Source organism: Aythya ferina (assembly GCF_964211825.1).
Source record: "Aythya ferina genome assembly, chromosome: 2".
Classification (NCBI taxonomy): Eukaryota; Metazoa; Chordata; class Aves; order Anseriformes; family Anatidae; genus Aythya; species Aythya ferina.
This window is the reverse complement of record NC_140297.1, coordinates 33,123,743-33,139,062: the sequence shown is the minus strand read 5'-3', so window position 1 is coordinate 33,139,062 and position 15,320 is coordinate 33,123,743. Positions and strand designations below refer to the sequence as shown.

Here is a 15,320-nt window from a genome sequence, read left to right as displayed (position 1 = left end):
CTCCTGCTGCAGAAGACAAGTTTAATACAAGTTAAATACCCATAGAAGTACCACAGTCCTCCTTTTATTTAAAGTGTTCATTCTGTGTAAATTATAGAAACACTCAAGATCAGCTTGAGCAAGATAAACACAAACAGAAACAGTGATACTCATCATAAAAACAATCTATAATAAATGTTCTTGTTGCAGAAAATGCCTTCTGTAGAAACAGAAAATATACAGACTTTTTCTTTGGGAGGCCCTACCTACTCCAGCTAAAACACAAAAATGGCTCACACATTAGCAGCAGCTTATTTTTTCCTTTCCTGTGATGGGAATGAAACAAGAGAGTATTGCTGCTCTTGCTGTGGTCCTGGGCAGACCAAGTGCAGCTTCGGGATGGACCCAGCACCCATCTGCTGCCCATGGCATGCCCTCACCACCATGCCCTGCGTCCTTGCCTCTGGCAGAGCTCTGTGCAGCATCAGCCCCTGTGGCTTTCCAGAGCTTTGGCACAGGGCCCTGGCTCATTTTGGTGGCTGCTAACCGCCACGGAGTTGGCATCAGTGACTACCAAATTTCTGACAGCTTTGATATCTGTGATAGTTTCACCATAGCAGTCTTTGTATTTCACAGCTACCTTTATTTTTCTTTTTTTTGCCCGGTGGGCTCCTGGCAGGGTATTCTCACTAAGGCTGCATAGCCTGCTGGCTGTGAAGAACTCTTTCCGGCCTCCTTGCAGAGAAAGCACCACCAAGAAGACAAGGTGAAATAAGGGCCTGACAGACACAAGTACCTTTACTTTTTACCACTAAAGAACAAAGATTTGCAGCTCAAAAGAACTGAAAATGTAAGAAACTGATTACATGGGAGGCTGAAAGCATCCACAGAGACTGTGAGCATTCATTTCTTGGCGGTCCCCCTCTCCCGCTGCGCCCCCACCCTGCTTGACAATGGCAGCTTTGTGGCCAGCCAGGCCGTGGCTGCCTACACGAACAGGAGAAGAATGCAGTGCAGAGCATGCACTCTTAACTGTCCCATCCAGGGTGCATAAAGGCTTTGTCTCTCTCTTTTTGCTTTTCTTCATCTTTTTTTTTTCAAGTGCACTATTGCGCGTGTAACCCCTCAGCTTCTTGCAGCCTCTGTGCTTGAGGCTTCTTCCATTAGAAAGTGTGGATATGCCCCAAGGATTCACACGGCAGGTGCAGATTGTGTGGGGGGAGGAAAGGCTGCAGCTAGAGAACGTGCTTTGTGTTCAACACAGAGCCCTGCTGGAAAACATGATCTTCACGTACACCACTGGAGGATCAGCGAGGAGATGGGAGGGAAGCACAAACCATGTCTGACTTGTGAGTCATTAAATGTGATGGGTCTGAACACAGCAGCAGAAATATTAAACTTATTACAACTAAATAATTATGGCACCGTGAACACTGATGCTCACTAATTGCCAAAGTTAGTTTTGCACCCTGAAGAGGCCATAGGATTCTTCCCAAATATAATGCACTTTTGTGTTTTGGTAAGAAAAGGAAGGAAGAAGGATTAGACAATGAAAGGAATGTGAGAATTAAGGAAAAGCATTTAGCCTGTAAACAAATACTGAAAGGAGGATTTATGGTTAAAAATAAATTAATCTCTTGAGGATGGCTCATTTTCAACCGCAGTAAGCTTTAGGACCACATGCAATCTTTTACAATCAACTGGCTCAGCTTTTTATTAAAAAGAACCAGATATAAATATTTTTCTTTTCATTAAACAGAACAAATTCCAATCCTATTTCTTATGACATACACAGGGAACAACACTGTAGAGGAGTTAAGAAGAAAAACATATCATATCTCCCTTAAAGAGTAGCATCTAATCAGCAGCAAATTATTCAGACAAAATACAGAATAGTATAAAACACATTTAAATGAACATATTTAAAACTCCCATGTTTAATCTACTGTTTCGCTTTGCTATTTCTACACACAGACACAATCAAATCACATCAGCTGAGCTGTGTGTACATTGCAAGAAGGAAAGAACTCCTTGACCCCACTCTCCAGAAACACAGACCTCTTCCTGGCAAGCTAAAGGAATTAATCTACTGGTCCAAGCAATCAAATAAATATATCAAGGCACAGAGAAGTTGTTCTCGGAAGAAAATTGTGTTCCTTATATAAGCCAGACATCTTCCCCTGCATTGTCACAACGCATGATGCTCCAGTTTTAAAAGCCATTTCATTCAGTAGGTGGCACCAATCCAAATGGGGATAAATCATTTCATTAATTTAATTTATAAAATAAACTAGTTACCCATGACTTTGAGTGTGCAAGAAGGCTAGCAGAGCAAGGAGAGGGAAAGGTGGCATCTCCTACAGATCCAAGTAGCACAAATTCCAATGATTCTTTTGCATTGGGTGATTATCTTTCAACCTCTTTAAGTACAAATTTCATCACAATGAACACAACCATTGTGTCCAGCAAAGGACAAAGAAGGATAGTTTTAATAGACATTAGCTTTCAGGAAAAGCTTTCAGCCTTAGTCTCATGAGATTAGTGAGAATTGAAATAAGATTCAGGAATAATAAAACCCAAGAATAATAGAGAGTCTGTGATAATTAATCACTAAAATCCAGTTTCAGTTTGAGTAAATCGCTAGAAGATTTCACACCATTGAAACCCAACCAAACAGAAAAATGAGTATTCCAGATCATTGAAGAAAGAGAACTATAAACATACTTCTTCATTATATCCCACATTTTTACATCCTTCCATGCCAGTTTTTTTACTTCCATCAGGACAGATTGCAGTGATATTGAAATTAAGATCCTGGATCTGGTTATCCACTTGGATTTTCACTTCAGAGATTAGTTTCTGTAACCAGAAAACAACTTTTAGTTGCATTGCATCTTAATATATAATGTGTACTAGTGACTAATACCAAGTACTGCTACTATGACTAACTAAAAATGAAGGAAGCTCGTCTGTATGAATAAAGGAATGAATTAAAGCATTGTTTCCCATATAAAGACTTGATTACATTCCAAATATACACAACCAGTGAACTCGTAATTCTGATAAAGAGGATTACGTTTTCCAGATAAAAAATGTTGTCAGCTTTTCTAAAATGGTTTTGAGGCTGTATTTTTGGCAATTTGAAAATCTATTCCAGCAACCATGTGTAACAAAAAACACTTATTTTTTGAGAGACTATTCTGTATTTTAGCTACACATTCAAAATAAAACAATAGACATACATACAGCCATTATTATTCAGCAGAAAAAGTTACTAATGGAATTGATGCTTTAAACTTCGGATGTTTTGCGTTTGTCTCAGCAATGTTTCCTCTGAGCAAACCTTAGGGTGATATAAAGGCTACTGGGTTTGATTTATTTGGGTCGGCTAGGTCTATGTAAGTCAACAACTGGTTGATTCCCATTAGAGTTTTTTACAATATAAAATAATGAAAAAGCCAGCTACTTCGTAACTAGTATTTACTGAAACTTCTAAAATCTTAGTAATTATAAAAAGAATTTTACTTCTTTTTCCTTCCACAAATATATTAAAACTCTGTACAATTCTATGAGATGAAAATTGCACAAAAAGATTATTAAAATTCATTGCATTTTACTATTTTTAAAATAGGATATTTTATTGTTACAAATAGAAATTTAATTACATGAATCTGAACATATGCTTATCTTAGTGACTTTTTGAAAATTAGTGACTCATCCTTGGCTTTTTAGACAGGGATTTTCACCCAGGGTTTTCCACAACTAAGCCTAAGGCTTCCCTGCTTAGAAAAAGAGTGCAAGAGGCTCACTGCTATCAAACATCAACACTAAATTTATTTTCTTATGTAAGTACTTTTGCTATCAAGAAAGCAAAACATTCAAGCCCTGTTCACTGTGTGTTTGTATATTACAAGCCACTAAAAACATGATAAAAAACCTCAGAAGTATCAAGTCCAATGGAGTTAGAATGGGAAGGAAAATACTGTCAAAAAAAATGAAAATAAAGTAAGAACAAACTGGGGGTGGCTGGAGCAGGAAAGTCCCACAGAATCTTCTATTTAAATAAAAGGATTATTTTGTAAATTTTTATTTCCTCTCCTTGAATGTTTGCCCTGTAGTATACTGTAAAAACTCTGATTCACTTTAGGATGGACAGTCTAAAAGGGGCAAAAGAACCATGAGTTTCAATATTATATTTTTTTTTTGCCAGCAGTATTTTACAGTTTTCTGCAAGCCTTTATATTCAAAATGAAATTTCTTGATTTCATAAGAGAAAGTATAATACCAGAGAGAACTTTTATGCAATTGATTATACTTCCTCTGCTTTTGACTGTCTTTGACTTCCGCACAACATTTCCAACACGAGACTGAAAAATGAGCACAAACCCACTCTATTGCTAGTAACAGACATGGGACTTGGCTCTTCACTAAAGCCAATGGCTGCTGAAAGCAACCAAATAGCCTAATTTGCATTGTTAACCTAGTTAACAATGATGGATGGATGATTCTATTCCATCTCCAAATAATTAATGTGATGCACATTAATACCTTGCACACAGGCTTGTAGCTGATTTTTCAGCTTTTGAATCTTGCATGTTTATGTAACTTGCACACCTTGACAGAATTCAACTGTCTAATCCATCACTTTTATTTTGCTGCTGCTGCGGGCTCCCTTTATTACATCAAATATATACTACATGTTGTTTTTTTTTCAAACCTGTTTATCCCCCTTCCCACTCACTACCAAGATGACAGTCTCCACTTTCACGCTGCCATTTCCTGCCAAGCATTTATGAAAAAATAACTTAATGCTCTTTCCCATACTATGACTTCCAGTGGAGAACTCCTCCCAGAAGTTCACAAAACCATTTCCATTGTTTTCCCTCAAATCCCTATCAAAACTCTTCTTTGCTGTAATGCCTTAAAACCCTGAGTCATCACACTGCTTTGTGCAAAGCAAATGCTGCTTTCCACAATACCCTGTTGTCAAACTGCATCCTTCCTGTTGTCCATTTGCTAAGAATTCATGATGTAAAACCCTCTATATACCACTGCATCTTTTTGTTCTGAATTTATATGATGCCCAGATAGCAGTGCCAGGTTTATAACTAAAGATCTGAGATTCCAAAATGCAAATGAGACCGACTTTTCTTTTGAAGTAGCATGGCAAGAGGTGAAAAGAATCAAACATCATATTACGGAGCATCCTTAGTAAAGAAAAAGTGCCAGCCCTTGGCTTTGAGACCCAAACAGCCTTTGAGATTGGAATGGTTATTGTGGGGCAGTATCACCCACCACCAACCTGGACATTCAGAAAATTAGGAAACTTATCCTGGTGGACTTCAGATAGGAGTCAACATTCTGGAAATTCCAACTTTAGGCTCTAGACTCTGAAAGGTGAAAAAATCCTATACAAATACAGCATCCAACACCGTCATTCTGATCATACCTGATAGGCTTCTACCACCAAATCATTCAGATTTGCTGCTTGTGATTCTATTTGTCTTGCAACAGTACCAGGCAACAGAGGTAATAGATCCTGTGAAAAATACAATAATTTATGCACAGTTTTAATATTTAATATATTAAATATATTAAAATGTGTTTTCAAATTTGGAAAAAGAATTTGTTTTCTAACCTACTTTATACCAATGGAACTGGCTTCCTTGAACTGCAAAAATAACATTGATGTTATTGTCAATCAATTTTTCAGAGAGCTGCCCAAGAGATGGATGCTCCTGCAAAATACAACAGAAAAAAAAATGAAGTTTAGTAGGGGAAACCTTACATTTTATATATGACACAATACAGGACTCCAAAGCCACTCTAATTCTTATTTCTAAATGTACAAAGGAATGCTAGGCCTACAGCCAAAAGAAGGTGGGACTGCCCAAATTAACAGACGGTGACAGAAAAAAACGAATCACCAGCACATCAAGTCAGCTGTGACAGGCTTCTTTGTTGTCAGCTAGGCAGTGGTGCTGCACACTAGGAGGACCAACTGGACCCTTCACACAGCACCATTTTGCTGGTTTGAGCCTGATGCTCATGAAACAGCAGCTGAATATGGTGTTGTCTGGAAGAACAGGATTCCTGAGAACAACAGGTGGGTTCTTGTGCAAAAGTCAGGGAGGAGGAATGACATCAGATGAGGTATGCTTTTGGGGGTTGCAAGGTGAGTCATTAAGTTTGTTTCTCAGAAAGGTGTTTTGGCACCAGGAATCAGACACATCAGCTAAATAGGTCAGGCTCTGGCAACATCAATATCCTATACCTGTCTTACAGCTGACACCTTTCTCCAAGACTTGCCTTAGGAGTGATGCCTCCAGCCATCACTGCAATGGCCTGCTACAGTTTCTGAACCATGCTGGTGCTTGAAGGTTTCATGAGTTTCACATCTCTCCTCCGTGTTGACATTGTTCTACTGGGTGAACTGACTATTATAGCATGTCCTGTGCCGTGACCTGCCCTCCTCTACTTCTTGTTGAAAGATCTGTTGTGGATTTGGGAACAAGAGGTGTGTGGCTATCCCTTCATTCAAGAAACAGGGAACCACAGAGGTGTTCGTGTGGTCCCAGTAGGCTTCATACATCTGTGCTGCGTGGCATTCCTCCAGTTCCAGTACTCTAAAACAAACTGTATCTGAAAGTCACTGCTGATTTACCATATATGTGTCTGTGAATGCTTCCTAAGAGATAATTTCAACATTTAAAATTCATGACTAAAAATAGGGAAGTGACTGGGGCTTTTGCCTGTGTTTACCCTCCCCGAGTTTTCCTCAGGAGAGCAATAGACATATGTCAGGTTTTTCAATGTCTTTCCCCCACATATTTCTGCTGTCTTTCTCTTCCTGACATTTTTCATCATCTGTCCCATATTCTTTCTCTCTGTCCCTCTCTCCTACACCAACACACTCTCCCTGTTTTCATGCACAATTCATTACTCCTTGGAGTGCCACTTGTTATTCAAGGCACCCTGCAAGTCAACTGCTATCCTAACAGTAATTTGAAAGCCAGGACAGCAGAGAAAAAGTTATGCAAGGGGGTAAAATCCATTTTCCACCACATTGCACTACTATAAATAGCCTTGTATAGAAAGAACAAAGGAATTCCTTGCTGCAGTTTGATCTTAGCACGGATCTCAACTTACTTATTCTTGATAAGAGATTATATTTTTTAAGATAAGTGATGTATGTTAGGTAATACGGCAATAAACAGGCCTTCCTACAGCTGCAGCTGCGGAGCATGCCATATATGAGGGTCCAGAGAGCATAAATACCAGTACACAGCACATTTACATGTGAAGTGCAGCAGCAGTGGCCATGTTGCCATTTTCACACCACCGCATTAAGGCCTCTTCCCTTCTCTGTGACCACAGACCACAGGGACAGGGCCTCCATTGTCCTGCACAAACCAACATGCCACATGCACCAGGCTGGCAGATCACAGATGCACCAAGTGGTCCCAGGACATGTCCTAGCAAAGCCAGATGTTCTACAAACACCTCCTGCACCGTGGGGCAGTGGTGAGGGATCATGAGAGGGTGCTCAAATTAGTCAGTCTGCTGGTTAACATATGACACTAGCCATGTCCAAATGCCAGCAAAGTACACCTTCAACATCTCTGCAACTAATGGCAAAAGTTTGAGACTGGTGGCATCAGAAATGGGTTTCCAACCCCTGATGAAACAAAAGCTTATTCAGATGGAGTTTACTGAAGTCAAGAGATGATACGCATAGACATGTGAAAGTTGTAGGGACTGAATCCCCAAACCACGCAGCATGCTTACAAGTAATACTGGACTTCCATCTGTTTCTTAGCTCTAACTCATTACAGTGTCCAGTTTGGTTAACAGTACATTAAATTCTCACTTCAGATTAGAAAGAAAAATTTCCTTCTTATTAGATTTTTTTTTTTTTTTGTAAGCATCAGAAGAACCATACTATCTTTTTCATTTTAAGCATGTAAGGAGATGACATAAGGGACTGTTGGTCACTCAAGGAGCCTCATATTGCTTGCTGTAAAAAAAACCTCGGTGTACATTTTTATCTTATCTACTCCCGCTACTGCTTAGGAGAATGTATTCTCATTTTAGATTTTCTTTCTTGTTCCAATTCCATCATTCGTTTTATTAGTTTAACCTACTATATTATTTCTAGAAGATAACTAATACAGACATTGAGTATTTCAGAAAGAGAGTGAACCAAGCACATATCTAATTAAAATGGTCTAGATTTCTTTCTTACACTTTTTCTGATCTCTGCATAACTACTTAAAAAAAATTAGAAAGAAATAGGCAGAAAAAATAATAACTGGAAAGATTTTTTTTTTATGAAAATACATAAAGCAAAGTCATCTTAACTGCAACAAGAATAAAATAAAGTATGCCAGAATTCAGTCTTCTCTAGACTACCAGGCACTGAGAATGAAAGCAGGAGCACCATGTTATTACAGATGACTCTTAAAATTAACACTTCATATCATAATTGCACTGAGAAGGAAAAAAAAAAAAAGTAAAACTATGTTTCTTCTTTAAATTTTTTTTGACAACCTTTCAAGACACCTCATTTAAATATTACTTACAGAGATAACCTTTTTCGGGTTTTACTTGTTCATTTGAAGTTTCTTCCTGTTTCTTTATGGATCTCTGGCTAATGACAATATGACTAAAATAATATATACTATTGTAGGCTAATACTATTATAGCAGTGAGAAGAAAAAAAAAGGCAAGAAACTACCTGCCCTTATAGATACTATTGTGTGTTATCATCTCAAATCTATTCCAGAAAATATCTGACACTGAGAAAGATTTCCATTTTAGACCTTTTCTATCACTAAACTTTATACGTGGGTCTGCAAGAATTAGTCAGTGGTTGAAAAAGTATATGGGCCAGAAGCCATGGGTCAAAATGTGCCAGGTCTTTCAAGGTCTTTTCATATGGCTGGCAAAAGAAAGACAACCTAATTTCACAAAAAGCATGAATAGCATCAAAAATCATAGAGATTTCTTACTCTATATGGGACAACAAAATCATGATTCTTCAGCCCAGAATTCAGAAAATCATTTAAAACCTATTCTTCAGTCAGCCATCAATCTGTCACTGAAAGAAATTAATTAATTTTGTCTGTATTTTATATTGGTGAGGTTTTACAGACTACAAAGAAGTTAATTTGCCAAATTGGATAGATTTTTTATTTTTTTTGAAACTGAAAATATCTATATTAACAAAGAAATCCTGAATCCCACAGAAAGATTTTTATCTATAGCAATTGTGTAATAAAGTGGATAAAAAATAGAGATAGGGACGTCATAACAAATAAGTATGCTCTCCTTTCCGGAAGGAAAATTTCTGGATTCTTTGCTTTGAGCAGAATAACGGAAGGGGTTGTTTTTATCCCAGGGACACTGTAAAAATAATGAAACTGAACAGACTAGCAAAAGGGAAATAAATAATCCTGACATCAGTGAGGGAATATCCAAAAGGTGACAGAGGGAGTGCATTGAGGGAGTGCATTAATGCAAGAACATCAGATAATCGGAAATCCAGACGGCCTTCCTGCCAGCACATGCTTAGTTGCCTCCTCCATTCAGCAAGGTCCCAAACACCCACCTATTCCTGTAAACCTCCCACATTTCACGATCGCACACCATACAGCCAGCCGCTACCTCCTGCTGCCTCGCAGTAAACACTGGGACTAAATTCAGGGCTAGCCTGGCCTACACCGAGCCCTCACTGTTCTCCTGGCCAGGAACACAGGCTGGATGCTTCAGCTAAGTGCAGTGAGCACTGAGAAGAAAACCCTGATGTGCTCTGTACCACAGTTCATATTACCATTTTCTGATGCTTACATAACAATTAAGCAATGATTCAAATGATTCACATTTCTTAAATGAATGAATTACATTCATAAAAGAAAACTGTGCAATTAAATAGTAAAAATCATAGAGAAAAAATTCTTGTATCTCTATAGCTATCTTATACTTGAAGAAATCTTTTTGAAAGCTAAAAATATCTGCTGAAGTCTTATTGTTTGTTACAGTGAATTTGAAGCAACTTTTTACACAGGTATTTTTTACCTGTGTAATATTGGTTTTATACTGTGAGACTCAGAGAATGCTACATTAACACAACAAAGCTTTGTGGCACCAAAATGTTTTCTAGTCCATCAAGGTTGGATTAGCTCATTGGTGCTGTACATCTTCAGTTTCACTTTTACAAAGCTTTCTCAGTCAATGCAACTATGAATCTTCTGACCATAAAGCATGACCACCACCCTTGTCTTATTAGTACAAACATGCAATTTATACCTGCTGCTTCTCCTGCAAAATATTGCAGAAACTTCCTATTTATACTTTACAGAAAATGTGTGCCATTCTAATGAGATAGTAATAAATAATTAAAAAAAAAAAAACAAACATTAAAACAACAGTAATATATTCTTCTCTGCTCTGTACTGTTAATTCAGACTGAACAATACTAAATCCTAGATAAAAAGGATGTCAATATTTCCATGTGATGTATTCTTTATTTTACATCTTGTCTACCTGGGAAAATATTAATTTAATAATTGAATTAAAAGCAATGCTTTGCACTGATCCAAAAACCTCATTTACACCACTTCCCTGAAGGTAGAATGTATGACATATACCTTACCATACTCGTAGCTTTGACGTACACATTATCTTTCAAATGACAGTTTCCATCATGGGGAATTACAATCCCTGCTAATTTACTATCAAGGGCCAGATGGGAAGTTTGATCTGTCATCACAAGAAGTAGTCGCTTGGCTTCTTTGCGCCATCCGATGTGGCTCTGAAAAGAAAACAAAATTGAACATAAGAAAGTGATACTACTTTCTAAAATGTTAAATAGCAAAATGAAAGTTGAACATAGAAGTCTACTTCCTGGTATTACACTACTCAGCAGCAGTGAGTTTAAACCAGGATATTTAATGCATTCAATCTGCCTTTGTGTGGAAAGATTTTTCACATCCTATGTCTGAAAACTACTTCTGGGAGTCAAAGATCCACTTACCACTTGCTTTCTTTTTTGAAAGAAAATTCCTCAAAACATAAACAAGCTATGCATTATACAGTGAGCTTCAGTAACAGCTGCCACATTGTTATTACATACAAATGCATATGCATAGCATCCGTATAATTCTCTGGGATCCCAAAAGCATTACAACCAACAAATATGCATTAATTGGTATTGGTACTTGGTGCCCGCTTCTGTGTTTACTTTCTATTTATTTGCTTGATATTCTAGTCATTCTCTAATTTCCTTTTCCTACACTGCTTTCCAGAAAGGACTTTTGCATATGATCATCCAATCATTAAACACACAGCTTGTGTGTATTCATGCACCTGCAAATTGATAAAATCTTCATTATGCACAAAAATACTACAAATACCAATATCTCAGAGGATTATCAGCAAAGCAGTATCTGCAAAGGTGAATTGAATGTGCTTTAGGAATTCAGTGATTTGAAGGTTTGCAGGGCAAGCTTGTATCTGGGTTGGGTGCCAGTTTTTATTTTTCCAGAACGTTTATTTTTCTGCAAATAATAATGTCTGCTTTAAATCAATTTTTGGAGAGGCAGACACGAATCACTTTATATTCTTCTTCATTCTCCCTCTCTATTATTTTGTTTCCTTTTTCACTAATTCCATTTTTTCCTCCCTTTTCCTTCTTCTTTGCTCCTTCTTCCTACAACTCTCTTGTCTCTGCCACTTCCCTTAACGCTGCCAGGTATCATCCACCTCATGTGAAACCTATCTGCAACAGTCCATGCATTCAGCCAGGGTTCAAGATTTATTCTCTCTTTCCTTTCTTTGCTTTGCAGAGAGGGATTTAGGCCTCTTCTCACACTTTTTCACTGCCAGCTCTGAACAGGGAATGAGTACCTAATAACAGTAGGGATAATAAATGCAGATTACACTTATTATTAAGCTTACTGCTTACATGCAGGCACCAGCCTCACTCAGACAATCCTAGACAGCATTCCCCTAAACAAAGGTATTAAATTATTTTTATAAACAACTTATATCTTTAAAAAATCCCAAATTTTCCTCCAACAGCATAGAACCTCCTTGCTCCTAAGACTCCATCACTTCACTTTGTCAGTTCAAGACTCCTACATTCATACATCACAGCAACCAAAATTTCAAAGTTGCTCCATGTACTAACCTGATACTGCTTGCAACAGGGATGTATGGGTTACAGCAAGTTGTAGCAAGTTATAAAGTTCCTTTGTGGGCAAAAGGAGCACACATTAATATAAATTATGGTAGTTATGAATTGTACATTTTTCTCATCCATTTTTGTTCACTACTCAATTAGCATGAAAGCCTCTCCATTCTCACAAATGTTTTCGTTTATTGTTTTTGGAAGCATAGATTATTCTAAAACTCACACGTCCTAAATGTGGAATGTATCCAGTGAGAAACACTGAATTTTAAAGATTTTTTCCAAAGCTTCAGAATATTTTTTAACAGCTGTAATAACAGTTTCCATGAAGAGTGGATTTATTTACCTGTGTTACATCTCATAAAAATCTGAAAATAACATTGGAGCCAAACTATTCATTTTTAGCACAGTTTGCATTCCTTTTTGGCCTTGACTCCTTCTACTGTTCCAAAAGAGAATGTGAAAATTAATAAAATAAAAGAATTACTCTGACATCATCTGCAGAGACAAGAACCACACCAAAAGCCTGTGATTTGGGCAGGAGCTGAATTACTTTCTGTAAGAGGACCAGAAAGAGTTTTAGAGTAACCCCCCAAATCAGCCAACTTTCAAAATTTCTATTGTACTACTAGGCATACAAGGAAGATAACAAGGAAAAGAACCTTTAAGTGCAAACAAATTACTGTTATTAATAGTCTTAAATCTTGGGAACCACTAATGCAGATCTTTTTGATCCCTTTCTGCATGTAAGAGATGGTGATGCAACTCTGTTAATATAGAAAATGTTAATTAATTTTTAGTTGATTTGCATTTTGTCAAGTATTAACTCATCAAAAGCTTAGGTAATACTGAAGTGCATTTGTTCTTTGTATCTATAAAAGATGTGTAACTGATTCTTCAGTTTTCAGATACATTCTTAAGAAGAAATGCCAAATGGTATCTCTTTAACTGGGAACTAAAGGAGGTCTTCAATGATTTTTAACACTGATTTTGTGATTGACCAAAAGTAATTCATGTCTGTTCAAACAAGAAGCAGTTGCTTTCACTGTCCATCCTGTGCTGTCTAGACTGTTTAAAGCCATACTTAAAGAACATCATTAGCTAATACTGATAAACATTTCTTTATGCTATCCTTTTTCAATTTCAACCGGAAAAAAGGGAAAAAGGGAAATAACGGAGAAAGAGGAAGAAGTTTTCAGGCCTAGAACTGACAGTCTGAATTCAGGAACACTGAGCACAGTTGCACCTACATATACATATATATATACTTGTCTGAACTGCCATTTGGTCTTTTGTTGATAACGCTCCTTACCTGGCACACAGCTGCTTGGAGCATTGCATCAAAGCCTCCTTCAGGTGTATCAATATTCCCAGAAATTTTTTGTTTATTCACTGCATTTCTGAATTCTGCTATATTGTCAGTCAGGGACAGAACGTGAATATAACCATGAGGCGGCATACAATCTAAATTATAATCACTGTGCAAAACAAAACAAAACAAAACAAGATTTAGAAAAAAGTCTACCACAGTTGTCCACGTTTTCCATTTGAAAGAGATGTAAATATTCCTTATCAATCCACATAAAATCTTGTTACTCGTGAAAATGTATATATGAATGGTAAAAGAAATTATTAAAGAAAAATAACTCCACGTGAGATTAAGTTCAGTTGGAACTTGCTCTAATTTAAAATGAACAACAGATTTTTTTTAGTATTTTATGTAAATGTATACAATACAATACAAGTGAGCCCTCACTTAGATAAGTGTTGAATGGCAGGTATAAAATGTTGAATGCTTGAGAAAAGAAATTCAAGCCAGAAAAGTCCTAGGTTAGAAAGTACAAACCTCTTTAATGAATCTAGGCAACATACATCCAAACTCACTGAGAAAACAACAGTTGGCTATAAACACAAAACATATTCAAATAGACTAAAAAGATTTTGTTTGGCTCCTTTTTACAAACAAAAAGAAATGCACTTTTATTTTTATTATTTTTTTGATACAACAAACTTTTAAAAAATCACTTAGCAGATATTTCAGAAGTAATCATTGTATAATGATTCTCAGCATTTTCTTAGGAACTTTGCTGGAGAACCAAGGCATAATGAAATAGAGACAGATTCTAAAGAGCTTTTAAAATACATATTCATAATGCATATTTGCGTAATTAAATCATTTATCAGTTCTACAGTAAATACAGAAAGATTACATACCTGCATTGGTTATGGATTCTACCTGGGTGAATGCTAATATAGGGTGACACAGTTTTATCCACATAGGATCCAAATCCAAGTCGAAAATCAAGAGAAATATTTGCCATCTTTTTAGATAAAGCAAATCCAATGGAATTGAGTTTCTCTATATTGTTGTGCATAGAAGCTGAGACATCAACTAAATAATAAAGGTCCACAGGATACTTCTCCAGAGGACGAACTTTTAATATAAAGTTTGCTTCACTTCCTGATTCAAAGGAAAATAATAAGTTTACTTACTTTGCTTATTTTTGAATGTACACTCTTAAAAATGTATCATTTTTGCAGCAACCTCAGCACAAAATTCTTTATGTCAGCAAACAGAAAAATGAACAAACAAACAAGAAAACCTCCCAAGAGTAAATGAAACCTTGAAGCATAGCTCAAAAATAAGCTATAAAGGAGTTCTTTGTAGAACATCTTGCATTTCTTTTCTCACAGGAGTATTTTTGTGAAAATCTGACTTCTCTCCATTTTCTTTTAAACTCTGGGTTATGCAATCCCTTTGGCATGGTACCAAAAAGCAGTTACGACTCAAAAAGGACACAGATTTGCATACAAATTGTGGCCAGTCACTTCAAGGCTGATACTTGGAACCATATTAGCATATCCTGCAGTCTGTCACGTGTATCTAAAACTACACATTTCATAAAGTGAGCACAGCCTGAAAAACTCAGGTAAGTTAGGGATCAAACCAATTCAGTTCCAAGGATTTGAAGAGAATACTCAGTAGAATCCAAATAAAAATAAACAAAAAGGTTTTAATGTTAAAAAAAAAAAAAAGTAAAAACTGACCTCTGTTTATCACAAGATAATAAATATCTGCCTTTCCTGCAGAACCGCATCACAGATGTAATAAAAATGTTGAGGCCTTGGAAGCCCCTAAAAGATCATACCT

At 36.8% G+C, this 15,320-nt stretch overlaps 1 protein-coding gene across 2 annotated transcripts in view; it reads right to left on the bottom strand.

The window, feature by feature from the left end:
* The window catches only part of ITGB8 (integrin subunit beta 8), a 47,057-nt gene that overhangs the window by 12,658 nt on the left and 19,079 nt on the right, over positions 1–15,320 (bottom strand). For both annotated transcript variants that reach the window (XM_084508400.1, XM_084508401.1), the window contains exons 4-9: positions 14,384–14,630; positions 13,482–13,647; positions 10,634–10,792; positions 5,622–5,717; positions 5,429–5,518; positions 2,704–2,838 (exon numbers count right to left, since the gene is read on the bottom strand). In XM_084508400.1, coding sequence (XP_084364526.1) covers positions 2,704–2,838; positions 5,429–5,518; positions 5,622–5,717; positions 10,634–10,792; positions 13,482–13,647; positions 14,384–14,630 — 893 coding nt within the window. The remainder of the gene's footprint in view (positions 1–2,703; positions 2,839–5,428; positions 5,519–5,621; positions 5,718–10,633; positions 10,793–13,481; positions 13,648–14,383; positions 14,631–15,320) is intronic.